Below are 22,021 nucleotides of genomic sequence, written 5' to 3' on the forward strand. Positions count from 1 at the left end.
GTTGAATATAGCATTCGAACGATTTAATGCTTCCGTGGTCGGAGTTAACATGCAAAGGTGTCTGTGTAATTAAGTCATAGTCATAGTTTCTTAATATTCAGCTCTGTGAAGCAAGGCCTCTCTGGTCTCACACAAGAATAGTAAATGACAATGTCTCAAAATGTGTTTGACTAGCATCCCTAAGTGGTACTATAACATATCATCACTTGGGGATGAAGAGATGGCTTAGTAGTGAGGAGCAGCAGTGTCTCCCAGAGAACAAGCACCCACATGGTGGCTCACAATCATCTTTAACTCTAGTACCAGAAGATCCAATGCCTTCTTCTGACTTCCTTGGACACAAGGCATGAACTTGGTGCACATACATATAGACAGACAAAACTCTCATATACATAAAATTAAATAAAACTAAAAAAAAAATGAAAGAAAGAATCATTCATACTGGTGAATAGCAATGGGAAGGCAAGAGCATTGTTTATGCAAAAGAAATGAGATCCAGCAATTGTAAAACTACCTGTCCAATAACAGTGGAGTCAGTGATGGGGTAAATTAGAATGTTTTTGATTTAATACAAACAAGACAGGAAGACAAATAAGTTTGGCCTCACTCCTTCCCTTGATCTCTTTTTATGTAATGACTTTGTATTCAGAATTTTTATTTTTCAAAAGTCACTGAACTCTTTGACCCACCCCAGTTGGTCCCATATTTTCCAATTTTTCTGAAGCCCTTACTGATAAGTTTACACAGGCTGCACATAGTTCATTTGTTCCCAGAGAGAGGACATTACTTGCTATTAGAAGCAACTTTGGGGCCAAGGGCAATTGATTTCTTAAGAAGAGCTAGAAGAAACTCAGAGCCATCAAACCAAGGTTAATCCTGACGTGGTAATGGGAACCATTTGTCTATTTATCAGTTTCCCATATTTAAAGTGAGATCTCTTTCCCATCCCAGGAGAGATTATGGAACAGATTCAGTGCAATAAACGGTAGAGATTGGACTGAGCAGAAAATCTAGTTTCGGTCCCAGCTCTGTCCCTTATCAACTGTATCATTTTAAAAACATGACTTAGTCTCTCTAAGCTCACTGTTATTTATCTGTAAAATAAAGAAAAACTTAGTACATGCCAAACAAAACTCTGATGTATATTAAATATATGCATCTTGGAAGAATGCCAGGTAGAGTAATTACTTAAATAAATGTAACCTATTTTGTTAAACTGCCATGCTATCCCCCAATATCCCCGAGGCTTCCCTGGAGTCCACTTCCCATCCTCACTGATTTAAGTAAACATAGGAATTGTATGGAGCAATGAGACATGAATAGAAAGACACATGTTCCTTCTAGATGGGAAATTTAAAAGTAAACATGTTCATTGTCATAGGCTTTAGTTTCCAGAGGTCAGTCATTTTATCAGCCTGAGCCTTCTTGATCAGGCAAAGGTGAGTCATCTCAACTTACCAATAGTGAAACTGCTGCATGATGATAGAAAACAAAAGCATCGGGCTCCAACTTTGTTATTAAAAATCATGTAGCTTATTATTGCTTGTGACTATACAGTAAGCCAACCTACACGAATTATACACCTATTAGCAGAATTGCCATTACAAACCAGGGAGAAAACAAGTTCATGTGGATGTGCACATGGATGTACACGTGGGGAAATTAAAATGTAAATCTGGGCAAAGTGATTTTTGATGCAGGGAGGTTCCAGATTTCTAACAATAAGAATGGAAACTTTATGCCCATTATATAGGCAAAGAGTGTTTATTAAAAAGAATCAAACCATTTAATGTTGAGAGGGTTCAGAGCACTGTGTCACATGGATTTAATAGATTGGTTATTTTTGGTCCAGAAGTAGAATCCAGTGTGGGAAAAATCATTTGATTTAGAATTGTCTTCTCTGAGCTGTGACTGTCATAAAAAAAATGACTTGCAAACAATAATGAGGCCACCATAATCACAAGGACAAAATTATCTTTTCAAATTTGTTATGCTATCTGTGATAATAAGAACTCTCTTGTCTTTACTATGCAATAGAGACAGTACAGAAGATAGAAAGAGAGGAAAGGGCTCGCGATTCTGAGATTTTTGAATTCTATTTCTTTTATCCTCTCTACTGACTTGCTTTCAACTCTTACATCTTGTGACTTTTGTTATTATTTACTAATTTATTTTGATTAATTTTTGATTGAAGTGGTTCCTATTTTACCCAATTTTTAGTTAAATCACTGTGTACATATAAGAGAAAAAGAATGGACCATCTTAAACCATATATGAAGCTATGTATGTATAATTTCAATTTCCTTAAATCATGATATTCTCAAGCTTCAGGACCAGCTAGGGAACAGCACTCATTCCAGGAGAGGCAGGTTGACTCAAGTCTGAGGAGAGGCTGGTTGACTCCAGTCTGAGGAGAGGCAGGTTGACTCCAGTCTGAGGAGAGGCAGGTTGACTCCAGTCTGAGAAGAAAGCAGTCATTGTTAAGCTTGAGTCCAATGCTAGCCTTTTCAAGCACATATGGAAGCAACAGAGTTGAAAGCCAGGCATTGTCTTGAGAAAGAACAAGTGTTTTCTAAATGTTCTAAAGTAGTACCAGTAATGATCCAACTTTTGCAGACTTGAAGTTGTCACTTTATATTGAAAGTTATAATAGAAAAACTGTGGAAGGTCTGGTGCAAGAAAAGTCACAAACAACGTAGGTGCTTTGACTTTCGGAGAGAGTAAGGCATAAAAATGTTAGGTATGAAGTTCAACTTTAATATCTTTTTTTTTTATTCTTATAAGGACAACATTTAATTGGGGACTGGCTTACACTTTCAGAAGTTCAATGCATTATCATCAAGGCAGGAGGATGGCAGCGTCTAGGAAGGCACAGCATAGGAGGAGCTGAGAGTTCTACATCTTCTTCCAAAGGCCAGGAGAAGACTGGATGCCAGGTAGCTAGGACAAGGGTCTTAAAGCCCACTCCCACAGTGACACACTTCTTCCAATAAAGCCACACCTCCAAATATTGCCACTCCATAGGGTAAGCACATCCAAACTATCACATTCCACTCCCTGGCCCCCATAGGCTTGTTCAAACACAGGAGTCTATGGGGGCCATACCTAGCTATAGCATAATAAAAAATACATTTAATCCAACTTCTAGAGTCCTCATAGTCTATAGCAGTCTCAACAATGTTAAAAGTTCAAAGTTCAAAGACTTCTGAGATTCATCAAATCACTTAAAGGTAATCCCCAAAGCAAGACAGGAAACCAGCTGGGCAAACTCCAAACTCTGCATCTCCATGTCTGATGTCAAAGCAGTCTTTAGATCTCCAATTACATTTTCATCTTTGTTGACTGCAACAAACTTATTTTCCTGGGCTGGTTCCATTCCCTGCTAACAAACTTTCTCAGCAAATAGCCCATGGTTATGGCATCTCCAACATCTTGGGGTCTCCAAGGCAACTTCAATGTTACAGTTTCTTGTTTCAATGTCTGGGATCCACACATGATCTTCTGGGATCCTCCAAAAGGCTTGGGTCACTTCTCCTGCTCTGCCCCCTGTAGCACTTTAAGCTCAGGTTGATCCACTCTACTGCTGCTGCTGTTCTTGGTGGTCATTGCATGGTACTGGCATCTCCAATACACTAGGTTCTTCCACTACAACTAGGCTTCACCAATAGCCTCTCATAGTTTTTTTTTTCCATGATGCCAAACCTCAGTTTCTTCACATGACCCCTTCAGTACTGGGATGTCAACTGCAACTGAGGCTCTACACATTTACCAATGGCCTTCCATGGCCACTCACAGTGCCCAGCCTCAGCTACTCTTCATGACACCTTCATGCCTTCAAAACCAGTACCACCTGGGTAACTCTTACCCATTACCAAATACAGCTGCTGCAGGAGGTACAACCTTGGCTATCTCTGGAACACAGCTTCTTTGTGCTCTCTGTAAACACTTGCCAGAAGATTTCACCTCAGTGATGATGATCTCTTCTCTTTTTAAAAATTTTATGTATATGAGTGCTCTATGTACACCTGCATGCCAGAAGACAGCATCAGATTGCTTTACAGATGGTAGTGAGCCACTGTTTGGTTTCTGGAAATTGAACTCAGGACCTCTGGAAGAGCAGTCAGTGCTCTAAGCCACTGAGCCATCTCTCCAACCCTTGATGCTAATCTCTTCTTATTCACCACTAATTTCTTAGCTCCTATTAACCAGCATCAGTTATCCCAGTAGTCCCTTCTATTCTGACTATAAAGCCAGAGCCACATGGCTGAAGTTGCCGAGTTCTGCTGCTTGCTGGGGCTGGAACATGTCACCCCTTACCTATTATATTGTTAGCAGCTTTCTGTTTTCCAATTCCTTCACTGTCTAAGCTTGGCTGTCTTGGAAATTGTTCTCTAGTTTGACCTTGAACTAAGAGATCTGCATAGCTCTGTCTCCTGAAGGCTGGGATCAAAGTCCTGTACCACCACACCTGGACTTAAGCTTCTCTCTATTTGGTATTTGCTATATACCAGGCTGGCCTTGAACTCAGAGATCTGCTTGCCTCTCTCTCCTGTAATTAAAGGCATATACCACCTTGCCAGGGCCTAAACTTTTCATGGCCACTGTTCCTTAAGATCTGGATCAAAAACCTGTGTGTTTCATTTCTGTATTATAGTTCATTCTCTTCTTCTTTTCTCTTGCCTAATGAGAGCTACCAGAAGGGAATGGTACAAGTTGATTATATAATATCCAGATCTCAGGACAGGAAGCAGTCTGAGTCTTAGGTCACACACCGAACATTTTATCATTGAAGTTGTTGGAAAATGCATTTCTGAGTTTATTGTCATGGGAAAGTTGATTTTTTTCCAACTCTTCAGTCTTCTCTCTCCCTCCCAGTCATGTAGTGTAGGTTAGTCCTCATGAGTTTTTGGAAGATGGTTCTTTAGTCCCAGTAACTTGGGAGGCAGAGGCAGGACTATCTTTGTGAGTTTGAGGTCATTCTGGGCTACATTTTGAGTTTCAGGATAGCCAAGGCTACATTGTCTCAAAACAAAAGAAACAACATTTAAAACGTGTTCAACTTTAATATCTGGACCTCATCACTTGCCAACAACTAATCCCCACCTCCTGTCATCAGAACCCCACTCCTGGTTGATTTCAGCATGGGTTTCAGTCCAAATAAGAAATCAGGAGGTAACAATGACACCGAACTAAGAGTAGGAAACTTTGCAGCTTATGACTTTCTTATTTCTTGTTTCTCAGCAACAAGCCACTTGCAGCTTGTGTGTCATATCAATATGGGACTGGGACACTGGCAGACAGAAAGATAAAACAAAGAACGAAGTTGAATTTGGCTTTCACTAAGGACTGCATAATGTTCCAGTACACAGGAAATAACTGACAATTTTACTTCCCATAGGAGTGCAAAGTAGCTGCTTCAATCCTTAGAAAGCTAGCAGAAGACCAGGGAATCAAAATGTATGAGTACTCTGGACCATGATGTATCTATTTAGTCATAATTTCTGGGAAAGGGTAAGGATATCAGAAAGTTTAAAAGTCATAATATTAAGATGAACATAAAGAATTGAGATCTACTTGCAATGACCTCCAGAGGAGGAGTGTTGACATATTGTGGGATCTGTTGCAAATGCAAATTTTCATCCATTCCAGAAAAAACAAATCAGAAATTTTAGAGGTAGAGATCAGGAATGTCTTTAACCATCTGTCCTTGTAATTTTATAAGGATTGAAACTCAAGAACCACAGAATGACCTTTGTGTGTTTCTAGATTTTATCTCATAACCTTGTAAGCTTCAGGCAAATTCCTCCTATAGATTCCATAATACATTTTAAGTGTATACTGTTTAAAAGAGTTTATCTAACCCTCAATGCATAGAAATTAAAGCAAAAATAGGCAAACATGACTACATCAAACTACAAAGTTAAAAAGGAACCACTCAGATGATTGAAAAAACAACATATAGACTGTGAACAAACATTTGACAAGGGCTTCATATATAGAACTTAATATCAGAAAACAAACAACACAATTTTAATAATAACAGATACAATAATAATAATACAAGATCAAAGATCTAACTAGCAAGTTTTTAAAAAGTCATACAAATGCCCAACAGGCTCATAAAATTATCTTTATCATCAGGGAAATAGAAATCAAAATTTTATTAAAACATCATCTTACCCACAAAAGTTGGCTATTATCAAAGAGATGAAATGCAAATGTTCATGTAGACAAAGAGGAACAAACATGTTCTAAATGGTGGTAGTTAAATTGGTTATGACCATTAAGGAAAACAAGTATGGGTTCTTTGAAACATTAAAAATAAAACACGTACATAATGCATGTCATATCACAAATGAGTATTTTTCAAAGGAAATGAAATTAGTTTCTCAAAAAATAAATACATCACCAACAAAACTTTACTGTTTGGTGTAGCATTGTTCATATCAGCCAAGATGTGAAAGTAACTTGTGTTTAAATCACTAGATAAAGAAAATGCAGTGCATTAGGTATACTGGAACATTGTTCTCCCATGAAAAGATGATGTTCTGGTGATTACAGCCACAATGATTGAGCTGGATATCATTACGTATAGTAAGCCAGAGACAGAGAGACTTGTGCCTCACAGTGTCACTTGTATGCAGAATTTGGAAAAAAAAAAGCTGATCTCATTGAAGTTAAGAGTATAATTGTGATCACGAGGGACTGGGTAAAGTTGGAGAAGAGAAGGAAGAGAGGTTGATGAATGGGCACTCAGTTACTACTAAATGGGTGTAATTAGTCCTTTTGTGATATTGCCAAATAGCATAACTGTAGACCACAATAACTCACAATAACACCCCATATATAGTAATGATACATGTTTGAGGGCAAACACACACACACACACACACATACACACACACACACACACACACACATTTTTAACCCTTGGTTTAAACAATATATGATGTACCTGTGTATAGATGTTTTGACATAGTGCATCATTCTGGGGTACCATAAGTAAGGGATGCAAAAATGGGCTACTTTGGTAATATGCCAATAAAGAGTTAAAGATGCAATTTGAGAAATGCTAAATAGTTGATTTAGCATTTCTATGCTTATTTTGTTATTCTATATTATTTTCTCTTGATATCTGGAAAGCACTTTTTTATCTCTTAGTTTTTCAGCATTCGTGTGGCAAATATATCTAGATAATAGAGCAAGTCTCTATTCTTAGCACATTGATGTGAAATGTTGCTTCCAGAATGAAGAGAAACCCACGAAGCATTGAGCTTCCACAACGTATGTGTTCTGAATCCTGACAGTTGATAGCAGAACCTCCTACTTTCGGTGAATGAAGGATTCCAATGTTTGTTGAAAATATTTCCCTAAAAGTGGTATTGCATTTGATGGCACAAAACAAAAGCATCATTTTCCTTGCAGGCGAAACATATTTATTGAGAAAGAGAAACACAGTTCTGGATTGGCAGACCTTAAACTCCTTTTTAGGGTGAGAAACCCTGTCTTAGTGTGGGTTATTTGGTTTTAAATAATCAAATGAAAAATAAAATTAAACTCAAACTGATCCAGTTACTCTGTGGCCATTTAATCTATTTTCTAGGTCAAGGTAATGTTGACTTCTGCAGCTGAAATAGCCTATGTGTCAGCTGTCTCCTGTCACCCTTGTTAACACATTGTGACTTATGTCTACTGTTATCAGATGATGTCAGGTCAATCCTGACCAGAACAGAACAATGTCAATATATTAATTAATTAATTAATTAATTTTTCAGTAGTAAACTTTTTGCACTTTATTTTAATTAATTTATTATTTTACAGTCCATATTATATCCCTTTCCCCCTCCCCTGATCCATCCTCTGACTGTTCCACAAATCTATTGAATTTAATTTAAACTCTTCTACCTACCAAAAAATTGTCAAAAAAGAAAATCTGAGCTTCTGATGACATCAGTGAACCAATAGTTGAGCCGTATGCTTTGGGATTCTGTTAGAGAAAGTAACAGGTATTTCTTATTGCTTAAGTTGTTTACTTACAGGTAAAAGTACTTAATTAATAATTAAGGTATACACTAATTTGGATAGCAACTCATGAAAGGAAGTTCAAACATAAGTATCCTTATTTATTTTGCTAGCACAAATCTTTCATAATTAAAGCTGGGGTAACTATTGGTGGCTCTTGGGTAATAGAATATCATGAAATATGATAGGTCTTTATTGTTAGTAATTCTTTATATCTAAAACCATGTTTCTTTGAGAAATTGCTTACTTTCTTTAGCCACAAGTGTTTTTATTAGTTCTATAAAAAGGGCTGGGTATGTAGCTCAGTAGTAGAATGTTAATTGACACAATGGAATACTATTCAACTATTGAAAATGAGGACATCATGAGTTTTGCAGTAAAATGGATGGGATATCCAAATATCATCCTGAGTAAGATAACTCATACCAAAAAGTATATGCATGGAATGTACTCATGAATAAGTAGATATTAGCTAAAAAAGTTGAGAATACCTAAAATTCAATACACAGAACTCAAGAAGTTAACAAACAGAAGGGCCCAGGTGAGGATGCTTCAATCACACTTGGGAGGGTGAAGAAAACAATCATGTGAGGCAGAGCGAGAGAGGGACCTTTGTGGGAGAGGGGAGAGGGAGATGAAAGGAGGAACATGATCAAGTATTGGGGGTAGGGGGTGGAAACAGGACTGAAGCCCTGAGGGGCAGAGGAATGAATGGAAATATGCAACCTCTGAGGGCGGGGTGTGCTTGGAAATGGAGGGGCCTTTTGGAAAGTACCAAAGATCTAGGAGGTGAGAGACTCTCAGGACACAAAGGGAGGGACCTTAGATGAAATGGCCAACAGTGGGGAGAGGGAACTTGTAGAGTCTACCTCAAGTAGAAAGACAGGGCATTACATAGAGGGATGGGGTTGCCATCCCACAGTCAAAAACACTAACCCAGAATTGTTCCTCTCTAAAAGAACTGCAGGGATGAAAATGGAGAAAAGAATGAGTGAAAGGAGGTACAGTGACTGGCCCAACTTGGGATCCATCTCAAGGGAAGCTCCAAGGCCTGACACTACTAATGATGCTATGATGTACTTACAGACAGGAGCCTAGCATGGCTGCCCTTTAAGAGGCTCAACAAGCAGCTGACTGAGACAGAAACAGATACTTATATCCAACCAATGGTGTGAAGTTGGGGTCACCTGTGGTTGAATTAGGGAAAGGCTGGAAAAAGCTATGGAAGGAGAAGACCAGCAGTCTCAACTAACCTGGACCCCTGAGATCTCTCAGACACTGAGCCACCAACCAGGCAGCATATAAGAGCTAGTCTGAGGCCCTGGCACATATACAGCAGAGGACTGCCTAGTTTGGCCTCAGTGGGAGAAGATATGCTCAACTTGCTAGAGATTTGAGGCCTCAGGGAGAGGGGAGTCCTGGCAAGGGTTGGGGATATATCCTCTTGGAGACAGGGGGGAGGAAGAATGAAATGAGGAACTGTAGGAGGCCAGACAGGAATGGGGGTAATGAATGGACTGTAGAAAAATAAAAGTAATAAAATAATATAATAAATAATATAATAAAACATTAAAAAATGAAAAATATATGCAAGGACTTGGGCTTAATTCTCATCTCTGAAAATAAAATCAATAGAAAAATGAACACTTTTTGTTAGAATTTAACTATGTAATTCATGTAGAATACACATACACATACCTACATACATGTATCCTTTTAAAAGTTACTTATATTATTTTGTTGGTATGAGTGTGTGTATGCATACATGTATGCATATGTGCCATATGTGCATCAGATAACCTTGGAGGCCAGAAGAGGGCATTGAATCCCCTGGCAACTAGAGTTATACATGTTTGTGAATAGCCATGTCTATTCTTAGAACTGAACCCATGTCCTCTACAAGTACTATTAACTGAACAATTTCTACAGCACCCTATAAGAATAATCTTATGTAATAATAATTCAGTTTTTATTATTATCTAAAACCTCATTAACATGGTTATATTGTTGAGGGTATTTGGTATTTCTGGATGATCATTCTGTCTTTATACTTGTTCTTCTGTTCCAGCAGAAAAGCAACAATCCCAGTTTTTTTAAAAGATTAAAAGAATGAAATGCATGTAATTAAACATTCACTAAATATATAAATGCATTGGTTTCCCTAAATATGTTGATGAAAATCTAGTTAATTACAGGACATAACTCATAGAAAATTCAACATAATTCCATTCTTGGGGAGGGATTTCTCTGTATAGATCCAGCCGTCCTAGAACTCACTCTGTAGATCAGGGTAGGCTTGAACTTAGAGATCCACCTGCTTCTGCCTCCTGGGTGCTGAGATTAAGGGTGTACACTACCACCACAACTTAAAATATTTTAATGTTGGTTCTATTTGCATCTTACAACCCTATATATACAGTTTCAGTCAATATCATTTTATGGAACATAATAAAAGATACAGTAATCCTTTTAAGAATGTCTATCCACAACATATGCCAATTTTATTTAAAAATATTAAGTTGTGAATCAAGGACTATGCTCAATTTGCACTAAGAACATGAATCCAAAGCAAACTTGAGGTTTAAGGAAGGATATTTTACCCCAGAGAGTTTTTATAGCTGCTGTTAGATATAGAAGATTTAGAAAATATTTTATCAGATTATGTCTCGGTTATTTCTGCTGTAACTGAAAATACCAGATATCCATTATACTCAACAGGAAATCATATATTATACTTCATATACTAACATAATTATGTGAATGAGACAGAAAAATTTCATAGTGTTATGAAATTGCATGTTTATATTTAAGCCTGCCAATCTTTCTTAAATAGCACTTCAGGCCTTTGTTATTAAGGCCCCGTGGTAGTTTTTATAGAAAGTTACAGAAAGCTGTAAGTGTGATAAACATTTGATTAACTGCATACATTTCACAATAAAATATTATAAACATCTGATTAAGTGTGTATGTTTCACAATAGGTTTATCTACTGGGGAGACTTCGTAGACTGTCATTCTGCTAGCTTATTCTTGGGGTGCAGTCAGTGTGATGTAAACAGACATTGAAGTCTCAGGGAGGTATTTGGGGCACAACTTGGGAAATTTAAGAACCATTCAGTTCAGCTAGTTCTTCTTGGGGCTTGATTTGTGCTTACATAGCAATTTGCATATCTGCTATGGGCCATTGCCAACAGTTAGATATTGACTGGTCAATAAAGAGCCAGTGTCCAGTGTCCAGTGGGCAGGTGGACAGAGGCGGGACTTTGAGGGTTCCAGGAAAGAAAATGCAGGACAGGGAAAAAGAAGTGCCAGGGAAGAAGGAAAGAAGAGGATACAAAAACAGGAGAGCTGTGAAAGACAGAGAAGCTACCTTAAAGAATCAGAGAAAAGCAGCTCCATGGGCCACTCCCCTGTTGGGTCTGGGGTAACTGAGATAAAGAATAGATTAAAAAAATAAGATATCAGAGGGGAGAGTGTGTGGAGGTATAGGAATGGCCCAGCCATTGAGCTAGCTTAGGGCATATTAAAAATAACACTGCTTTCATTCTCAAATCCAGAGCTCTCGGGAGGGTGCAGAGATGCACGTGCACCCAATGGGAACATTGAGCAATTAAATATTTACTACTACAAGTTCTCACCTCAAATTTTGAGGATAGTGGAGACTGAAAGAGCAAGCCAGTCTGATAAAAGTGCGAAAAGAATTGTAGACACTGTCCTTTAGATTTTATTCTCAGGTTTACTAGGCTTATCATTGTAAAATAGTTTAGAAAATAAAAACTTATCTTCTACTTATCATTAATTTGTATTAATTTTGATATAGGTGACACTAGGATGCAGATTACAAGAAAACAAAACAAAACAAACACATCTGAGCCATAGCTTTGGAGTTACCATAAAATCCTTGATTCTCTTCTGTCTTAAACTTTTTCTCAAGAGACCTTTCTGAGTTCTAGCTGGTAAGTACTAATTTCTTAGTAAAGCCTGAGGGAATTCTGCTGAACTAAAATATTGCTAAAAGCAACTTGACATTATTTTCAGCTCATTCCTTTCCAGAGAGGTGCTTCCACTTAGACATTAGCAAGTCTTCACTAGGTAGCAGTAGCTGGAAGATGGAAATCCCTGCACTCTCTTCACAGCGACTTTTATAGGTCCACTAGGCTGTATGTCGTCCTTTGTAGTGATTTGTGATTTCTTTCAAATGTGAAGTATTGCTTTTCAGTTGGCCAAGATACACAGAACCAAGTGTTATGCTCAAGTTTAATTTAACATAGGCACTTTCATAAAAACAAAACCAAGTAAGAGGGATATATCTGACCTTTAATTGCAAATGTATCTTTAATTACTACCCTGGTGTCCTTGGGTTAATAAATAGTGATGTTTTGTGTGAATATAGACAATCCAACCTTAAGATGCTGAACTGTTAATGCCAATACGATTGTATGCATTTGTGAAGTATATGTTCATTAATTGGTAAGTATATTTTCTAAACACAATTATATTGATAACAAACCAAACCAAAGTAGCAGTATAGAAACAATTACAGAAAATAGCAATTTAAGTATGTCTTTATTATTTCATGATGATTAAATTCAAGATGATTAATCAACAAAATAAATAAGTTCACAAAATATATCATTATTGGAGTGAACACTGACACAACCAATGTAATTGCTTTATATACTCAAAGATATTAACACATCAAATGAAAAGTAAAATTCAATACTATTTAAAATATAAAATTCATAAGATGTCAGTTTTTATTTTCATAAACAGTTATCTAACCAAATATGTTCAATGTTACCAATTTGTTTAATGACTAGACAGTAAGAATATGCAAATAGCAAATTTCAACATTCTCATTAGTATTTTAATTTTACCAATTTAATGAGAAACTATAACATTGTTCGGAAAAATGCACACACTAATTATGATGACGCCTATTAGACAGAAGTTGATTTTGCACTGATAGTCTTCCAGCAAAACTGTCACATTTTACATGACACCTGTTGCCTTTAAAGAAAATGTTATCAACTAGTTATGACACCATTACAAGCATTTACTCAAATATTTTAAGAAAACAAAAACAGATATGTGACCATTATGCTATCTTATTGTATCAGGCGTTGTTATGTATAATGACTCAATATTGTCAAATCCATCTTAAATCGGGTTATTGCAAATGTAATTTTCCATTGGTTAGCCACTCAGACTCGCGGTTGATTGTGATCTGCAGCTCACTGAATGATGACACCTCCAGCTATTTCGATGGGTGAGGGATCTCTTTTTTTCCTTGGTATCCTATAGAGAAATAAGAGAAGACGTTAAGCATCAGTGTCAGCTCTTTATAAATGTGCAAACTTATATTTAGGGATAGCATCTTTGTTGAGGGATGGGGGTGATGAAGTCCCTGAGCATAAAATTTCAAGAGTGGAATATTCTAAGTCTTTCTAAGAACTATCATATATTTTACTATGGTTTCCTAATAGTCTTATTTAATGGACTATATTCAAGTAAGTAAGTTTTCAACTACGTTTCTCAAAAACTTATTTTAAGATGGTATTTTAATTTAGTATGACTATATAAAACACATGTGAAACTCTTGACTAAGGGTATGTATCCACATAGTTATACTGGTTGTTGGGTATAGATGTGACTGAAATCTGTTAGGAGAATTTTCTAATTCTAGATCATAGGTAAAGGAAGTTTTGTTGCTGATTTATGTTTTATTCTGGTCTGTTCATGATGCCTTTGATTTTGGCATTTTTTTAAAAAAAATTCTGGGTCTTACTACATAACACTGTAAGTTTAAAATTATAAGGATAATAATTTTTACTTAATAGTATGAATAGCTTATCTTAAATTCTTTCATTACAACCAAGTCTGTGATCCAGCAGTAGAGCTTTTGCCCAACATACAGGGTACTATTTAAGTTCAATCCCCAGTGCCACAAAAACCAAAGAACAAATCAGTAAATACATTGAGTAAATTCAAGATTTTGTGTATAATAATAACACTCTTTCTGTCATCTAATGGGAAAAAATGTGCATTTTTGCTAAAGCAAAAAAAAAAAAAAAAAGAGGTAAACTTATGTTGAATTCATGGGGAACTCCAACATATTGTCTTATGTGTGGTGTTGTTTTGTATGTGGGGCCAGTTGAGCCCATTTAGCCAAGGCTAACTTCATATGATGTATGTGACTAAAAAGTAAAGGTCAAGAGCCATCTATGTATGGGATTTCCTGGGATAGAAAACTATGATTTTTCAAATCAGCTTGCTTGTCATGGAATAATAAAGCAAGCAGAATAATTGAGAAGTGTTTCCGAATATTTTAAGCCATGTAAAGGACAGTCAATTAACTGTGCAATTCTCTCCTTAGATGTTAATTTTAACTACCTGGACTTCAAAAAATACATTGGGATCCATAGAATATATTTTTAGACAATGCTTAAGGTCTTAGAGAATTCCTTTTGTTTTGGTACTGGGTTTGGTAGATGTTAAATTAAATGTTTAGAAAATGTTAAACATTTAGAAGCATTGAAGCCAAGAAGTAGATATACTTTGTAAACTGTAGTTGCATTTATAAATAAGTGGATTTGAGTATCTTTAGGCAGAGCATCCATTCCTCATCTCCTAGCCCCTCATTGTATTAGGCAGAGCATCCATCCCTCATCTCCTAGCCCCTTGTTGTATTAGGCAGAGCATCCATTCCTCATCTCCTAGCCCCTCGTTATAGCTGTTTACATCATCACTTTAGTTTTTTTTTTATAATACCTGCCTCGTTGTCAAGTCCTGTAATTAGATTACTTGCTTGCTTCAGGGGCAGCAATATATGTACATGTACCACACAGTTGACTGAGCAAACTTTCATTTGTAGTCAATTGTCAAAGAGAAACATGTATAAAGATATATGCTACTCAACTAAACATACACATGCATACATGTATAATGATTGGGCAAGTGAACGTGATACTTTATATGAGGTTGTCCTTTTCAATTAAACGTAAGCAGGTTATCTATTTTTCAATACTAAGTAAATTAAAGTATTTTAAAATCCAGGGATTTAAAACTATAGAAATCACCCATTTTGGCAATGAACACAGTTAAGGCAAGGGAAAGGATTTGCAAAGAGTACAGACAGTAGCAGTCTTTGTATGGGTAGGCATGAGACCTCATTGAGGATGTCTTTCAATAAATATTTATTAAAACTTGAACAAAACTTATCAATGTATAAGAAGCTACAGTGATATGTGTCCAGGTAAATACAATACATGACTTATGTGAGTTAATCAGTTTTCTAAATAAGTGAACTGGAAACATCACAATTCAGTTTGCTGTAGGGAAATTCAGGCCATAGATTGATAAACATTATAATTGGAAGGAACCCGTAATCCATATGTACCTGCAAATGCAACATAAAACAAATCTCCTGTGGTCACACTTTCCTTTACATAGAAGACTGAAATTCCATAGACTTATCCTACATAAAACTATATTTAACCTTCATTCCAAGTTCCTGATTTTGTCCACTCCCTCCCTTCTGAGTTATATTCACCTACCTTAACTTGAGCATCACCAAGAAAAGAATTCCACAGGTAACTACCATGCATACAACAACATAGATTAGTTCTCCTGGGAAGAAAAGATTAAAAATTAGCTCGACATGTTAATGTGCATAAGTGGAAGCCCAGGGGGCTTCAACCCTACTTGAAGAACTGCAGGTAATTGAGGAATGTTCATCTTCAGGGAGGGGCACACTGATTGGCTATCCAATACCAAATGGCCAGTACTGAAAACGTACATATAAGTAATATACGGTCTGAGAATGTTATATTAGTAATATCTGCATGTATACTTAAATGTATGTAACAATTAATAAATAAAGTAGCTGTGAATTTGAAAGAGAGAAAGGAGAAGTATTTGGGAAGGTTTAGAGGAAAAAAAGTTGAGATGATGTGACTATATTATGATCTCAAAAAATAAAATAATTTTGTTAATTCACTGTATTTTTAGAGACACTAAACATTATTTTCATAGAGAGTTTTTAACTGACCATTGAAGAGAGAACTGAATCCAGTCAGAGTAATTTCTTTTGAATTCTTTCTTTCATATGAGAAAATGTCTTTGATATTAGGAGTTGGGTAATCTGAAAGAAAATAATAAAAGAATTGATATTGAAGTATTCAAAATTACACTTTGGCTTTATCAAATTGTTATAATTTGTTTCATATTATATTAAATCACAGCAATCCAGTTCTATGCCACCGTTTTTATAAGTCCAATGATTTGTATGAGAGTTTGAATGTTAAAACTTTAAAACCTTGTCCCTGCCGTGTTTGATTAACTAAATTATGGAAACCTTTTTCCTACAAAACCACAATTAGGAAAAAAGATCTCGCTTTATGGGATAACTTACTGAGCCTTGCATATAGGCAAGAGAGACAGAAGGCAGTAATTTGAAGCTTTGGGATTGGACATTGAAGAAGATTCCTTCTTTACACAAGTGATTGTTTCAATGTGTTTTAAAGATACCACGTTTTTCTGGGAGTCACTGATAAATGGCTTCCTACAGAGGAAAGTCTCTACACTGGCGCTGGCGCCCTCTTCTGCTCAGACCTGGAACCTGGCTGTGTTCCTTCCACTGTTCTAGCTTCTCCACTCTCTGTTCTCCTCCCCACTCTACAATCTGAAGACATTCAGCTTTTGCTGTAGAGCCTTTACCATCCTGAAGGACTACTGATGGCTTCTCTGGGCACTTAAGTCTTCTTGAGCATCTCTGAAGATATAGTAGTTCTAGATGCTACTTGCCTCATTACTCTGAAAGGCATGCTTCTTTGTGGCTAGGTCAAGCACTATCTATCTATCTATCTATCTATCTATCTATCTATCTATCTATCTATCTATCATCTATCTATCTATCTATTTATCTATCTATCTATCTATCTATATCTATATAGATATTTCCTGTGGTGTGTATTATTTTCACTGGCTTTTCTCTTTTAAGAAGATAAAATCCTGATGATTATTAATGGATATATTTCAGTACAACTCACCCCTACCTATCTTCTTATAACCCTTCTTTCTTTTCTTCTTCCCTCCCTCCCTTCCTCCCTCCCTGTCCCTCCTTTCTTTCCTTCCTTCCTTTTTTGTTTATCAAACACATGGCACTTATTTCTGGACTACTGAACATTTACTCAACTCTTTATAGAGCAGACTTCTCTTTCAAGTACTCATTCATCGGGCATTTTCTTGGAGAAATCTTCCTGAGCCATTTTACTGAAGTGGATCTATTGTCATCTATTTCAGAAACTTGACTTCAAAAGGCAGAGTATTTTACAAGACTTTTAGGAGGCAGCATTCTTATACTATTTCCCATACAGCACTGGGTCTGTTTACCTTTACATACTAAGGAAGTATAAGGTGCCAGAAGAAAATGGTTGAAAAAAATCTATTCTAAGGTAACAAATCATGCGCAGTTATATGATACAAGCCTCTCTCTCCCTCCACCCCTCTCTCTCTCTCTCTCTCTCTCTCTCTCTCTCTCTCTGTGTATGTGTTCATGTAATATACTGAGACACATTAGTTAAAATCAAAGTTCTCTCCCCCTGGCAATGGGCAAAGAGATGCATGCCTTACTGGTAGTCTTGGTCTTATATCAGTCAGGGGCAGAGCAGAACTTTGTTCATCCCAGCTTGATGCTTGATTTGGTGGTCAAAGCTACTTTATGCCTAGGACATATCAAAAACCAAATCAAATCCAGGCAGTGTAGTGTAGAAGGAGGAATATAGATGGAGACCTGTGTTCTACCACGTGAACAGGTGCCGGTGGGAAAAGATGCTTACAGATCTGCTTTCTGCCTCATGGTAGGGGTGGGCCATAGACATACAGAGCTCCACCTACACCCATGCAGCACAGCATGGGATGAGGAAGACAGAGACCTGCGGACTGCCATGCCACCCACAGACCTGCCCCAAGCAGGTAAAATAGGCAGGCCATAGGCACCTGCTTGCTGGAGGATGTCACTCTGCAGTCACCAGCCTCAGAGCCAGCCTGCAGCAGGAGCCACCACAATATGAGAGTATGAGGTGGGCAGATGGGAGAGAAAGAGAAGTGGAGCTGCCCAAGCATTGTGAAGAGAGATAGAACTGGAGACTTGAGGGTGAATAGGAGTGTTCTGTTGTGAGTAGCCATCTGGGGCCCTGGAGAAGTCCCAGATGAAGGTGCTGCTGAAGGTTATTTCTGGATTTATGGCTACACAGCTGTTGGGGCTGGGGTCAATGTCCTTAGCTTATATTACTATTCGGGAACATGGGGGATATCCTTGGTCAGGCAGCCACCAAGGACTACATGGCTGACTAGGGGCTGTGGAGGTCTTGGCCTACCTCTCACTAGCAGCAACACCTGGGAGAATGATTCGAGTACCTCACCCTGGCAGCCCAGTGGAGTTGACCCTGATGGCAGGGGAGTGGTGGCAGAGCTGACCTTGCCACTCTTCTGTCCTGGGAGAGTTTGGGTTCAGGGATGATGCCCTAGCCCCTCTCCCCTCACTACCTGTAGCAATCTGGAGAGCTGGCTCTGCCCTTCACCAGCTAAAGTGCTCCAGAGAATAGGCCCCAAGTCATGACTGGGCAGGCAACATAGTACATCTGGCCCTGGTGGTGGAGGTAATAGGGGTGGGGATGGTAGGGAGGTGGGGGTGTAAGCATGAAGTCTGATGGAGGCACTGGGTGGACTAGCCAGAGCAATGCTGGAGAACTAGCCTTGGTGGTACCCAAAAGGGAGAGCTGGCATGGTGACCAGCTCAGTTACCACACAGGCCTAGACCCAAGGCTCTGAGTTGGCTCACCACAAAATCTGTATCAACTGCAAATGGTTGGGATTTGTGAAAGGACCAGTCCTGCTGATCCAAACCTGCAGGATCTCCATGACACAAGGAAACAACAGGATAACCCGAGGAAACCAGGTGAGGATCCAGGATTGATCGTGTCACAGAAACCAGAGATCTTGAATTAGACCAATGACCCTCTGCAATGGACATTTGCAAGTGAATATGTGTAGATAGAGAGATGTACAGTGGGACACACTGCGGCTTCCATAACCAGATGTTTTCTATGCTTTGGGTTTTTGTTTGTTTGTTTGTTTGGTTTTTTATTTTGTGGGAGAGGTTGCAAGGGTGAAGAAAATGTATGAGAGGATGGGAGATGAGCGGGACTGAGGTGCATGATGTGAAACTCACAAAGACACAATAAAAAGTTTTAAAAAATAATCAAAGTTCTCAATGTGGTTTATCATAGAATCCATGAACAAAATCTTGGAGAGCCTGTGAATATTTATAACTGGTAGACTAACATTTGGGTATTAGGGTGGGTATAGAATATGCATTGAAGATTCTTATTTTTTAACCAGTCAATGGACAGCAGGAAGATACCACATTAAAATGGTCTGTGTCCTTCCATGTAAATACTAAATCTTCTTGTTTACTAAACACATATACATAAACCCTTGCCACATGATTTCTATTGTTCTTAGCTGCTTGCCCATAGGATTCCATTCTCTCTGTCAGTGGATCCAAGCAAATCAACCATCTCACTCCATGCTGCTACTCCTGTTTTATAGCAAACTATGGGATACAAAAAGAGAGTTTTAAAAAGCATTTGGATGGATTTGTGGATATCCACACCATCCACTAAGTTTGGGTAAGAAATTTAGGATTTGTTCTTAATTTGAAACCAAGGGATAAATCAGTGAAGGATCAAATGTGACAATCTACAGCACAGAAGCAAGCAATAACTACTGTTACAGCTCAATCAGACAAGTGTTTCTTGCGCAGTCACCAGAACCTGAGTTCTACCTCCAATACTCATAGAAAAACCCAGGTGTGGTGGCAACCTAATGTATTTCCAATGTTGGGGAAGCAGAGGCAAAAAAAAAAAAAAAAAAAAATGCCTGAGACTTTCAGGCTGGCCATCCTTGGTGAACTTGTAAGCCTCCGATCCCCCATTGGCTGGCTTGTCTTAAGACTATTGTATGAAAAACTAATAATGAAAGAAATACTAAAATAAAAAAAGAAAAAATGCCAAAAGAAAAAAAAAAACTCAACAAGGTAGATGAGTTCTGAGGAATGACCCCTGAGGCCGAGTGATTCTCACGTACCTTTTGATTCCCACTGAGGCCGAGTGATTCTCATGTACCTTCTCATTCCCACACATCACCATACACACACACACAGATACACATTTCAACACAGTGAAAGCTGGAATGTTGCAGCTATCCATGGTGTCATTTTCAAGGTGTCAATTATATGCTAAATTTTAGTATGCAATTTCAGGGCTTTGAATTTTTAATTTCCATGAAAGAGATAAGACATGAAGTGTTTATGTTATAAAATGTGGGGCCTTATTTTTTCTAAACATGCAACGTACAGAAGTTTAACTTTGCTTGAGTACACTAAATAAAACCTGTGCACTGATTCAAAGAGATACAAATACGCAGCATCTCGGTGAGAGTGCGATATTACTGTAGCGTCTCAGTAAGAGCGCTACATTACTTTAGCATCTCAGTGAGAGCGCTATATTACTGTAGCATCTCAGTGAGAGTGCTATATTACTGTAGCATCTCAGTAAGAGCGCTATATTACTGTAGCATCTCAGTGAGAGCGTGATATTACTCTAGCACCTCAGTGAGAGCATGGTATTACTGTAGCATCTCGGTGAGAGCACTATATTATTGCAGCATCTTGGTGAGAGTGTGATATTTCTTAGGATATGTAAACAGCAAAATACACATGGAAAGTGGGAGAGAAAATGCAATCAAGATATCCTTTATGGACCTGACATTCTCTGTATAGGAAACCATTTTAATTCATGTGCGCATGTGCACGTGTGTGCGTGTGCGTGTGCATGTGTGTGTGTGTGTGTGTGTGTGTGTGTGTGTGTGTGTGTGTAGGAACATGAGTTACAGCATGTATATGGAAATGAGAGCACCACTTTGTCAAGCCAGTTCTCTCCTTCCAACTTTAAGTAGGTTATAAGGATCAAACTCAGGTCACTAGGCCTAAACAGCAAGTTTAGGGATGCTGAGCCATATAGCTGGTCCTTAAAGAGTATTTAGCTGAAGACTTGAAAGAAAGCAAAAAGAAACTCAGTTTTTATCTCAAACATAGTGTGCACAGAGAGGCACGGGAACTCTTTAGGTAAATTGTTTAATCTTAAAATACTGAACTTTCATCCCTTAAAGTCACTTCCATGCCTCATGCACACTCACAGGGTATAGTCCATGCGCAGCTACAACAGGAAAAGGGAGAAGTTTAGTGTGCATGTATCACTTCTTCAGATGGAGCAAATGAGTGCAGTACATTTAGAGGATGAGAAATGTGGACTGTCAGGCTTTAGATACCTTCCCACAGGTTTCTGTATAGAACATGTTTAATCATGATGGTAAAGGGCATTTGATACAAATATAAGCATTCAAGGTTTAGAACAAACACCTCCAGTCAGAACCACATTGTGGTTGTTCACAAATACTTCAGATTGTATTACAAGGTATTATCTTCTTTACAAATTTGTATTTTTTAAATATCGTGTTCCTTTTATAACTCTACAAAGATATAATGATAATTAGAAATAAAAATAAGTCACAGCACTGTAGAGAACAGAGTTAATGAGACATGGGTAACATCATAGAGAGAGGCCAGCATTGGTGTCTTGCCATGGACTTAAGACCTCCTTCTAATTTGCTAAATGTTTGGCTTGGACTAAGTTTTATTTTTCTTTTAAGTCTTATGTACTTCAGTTTATTATTCTACTAAAATAAGATAATGCATTTTAGCTAATAATGATGATTAAACAAGGCCGAGCATGTAAATGATCTTGTGGATTATAGATATAAAGTAGAAGCCATATTTTTTCTCTTTTATTTGAGAAAGAATTTGACAAGGGTCATTGAAAGGGTTGGAGGGACCAGGGGAAGAGGGGGAATTATATATATATATATATATATATATA

The 22,021-nt window shown here is 37.7% G+C and overlaps 1 protein-coding gene and 1 non-coding gene across 2 annotated transcripts in view; one reads left to right on the forward strand and one right to left on the reverse strand.

Moving 5' to 3' along the window:
• Nucleotides 1–12,569: 12,569 nt before the first annotated feature.
• The window catches only part of Gfral (GDNF family receptor alpha like), a 59,739-nt gene continuing 50,287 nt past the window's right edge, over nucleotides 12,570–22,021 (reverse strand). The window contains exons 7-9 of the mRNA XM_031343950.1: nucleotides 16,072–16,164; nucleotides 15,578–15,650; nucleotides 12,570–13,319 (exon numbers count right to left, since the gene is read on the reverse strand). Of these exons, the coding sequence (XP_031199810.1) occupies nucleotides 13,256–13,319; nucleotides 15,578–15,650; nucleotides 16,072–16,164 (230 nt within the window). The 3' untranslated portion in view covers nucleotides 12,570–13,255. The remainder of the gene's footprint in view (nucleotides 13,320–15,577; nucleotides 15,651–16,071; nucleotides 16,165–22,021) is intronic.
• Nucleotides 17,619–17,759, forward strand: LOC116074095. The gene has a single exon (XR_004112070.1). It is a non-coding gene; the product is annotated as a small nucleolar RNA SNORA48 (small nucleolar RNA).

This window comes from Mastomys coucha, unplaced genomic scaffold (assembly GCF_008632895.1).
Source record: "Mastomys coucha isolate ucsf_1 unplaced genomic scaffold, UCSF_Mcou_1 pScaffold23, whole genome shotgun sequence".
NCBI classification, from domain to species: Eukaryota; Metazoa; Chordata; class Mammalia; order Rodentia; family Muridae; genus Mastomys; species Mastomys coucha.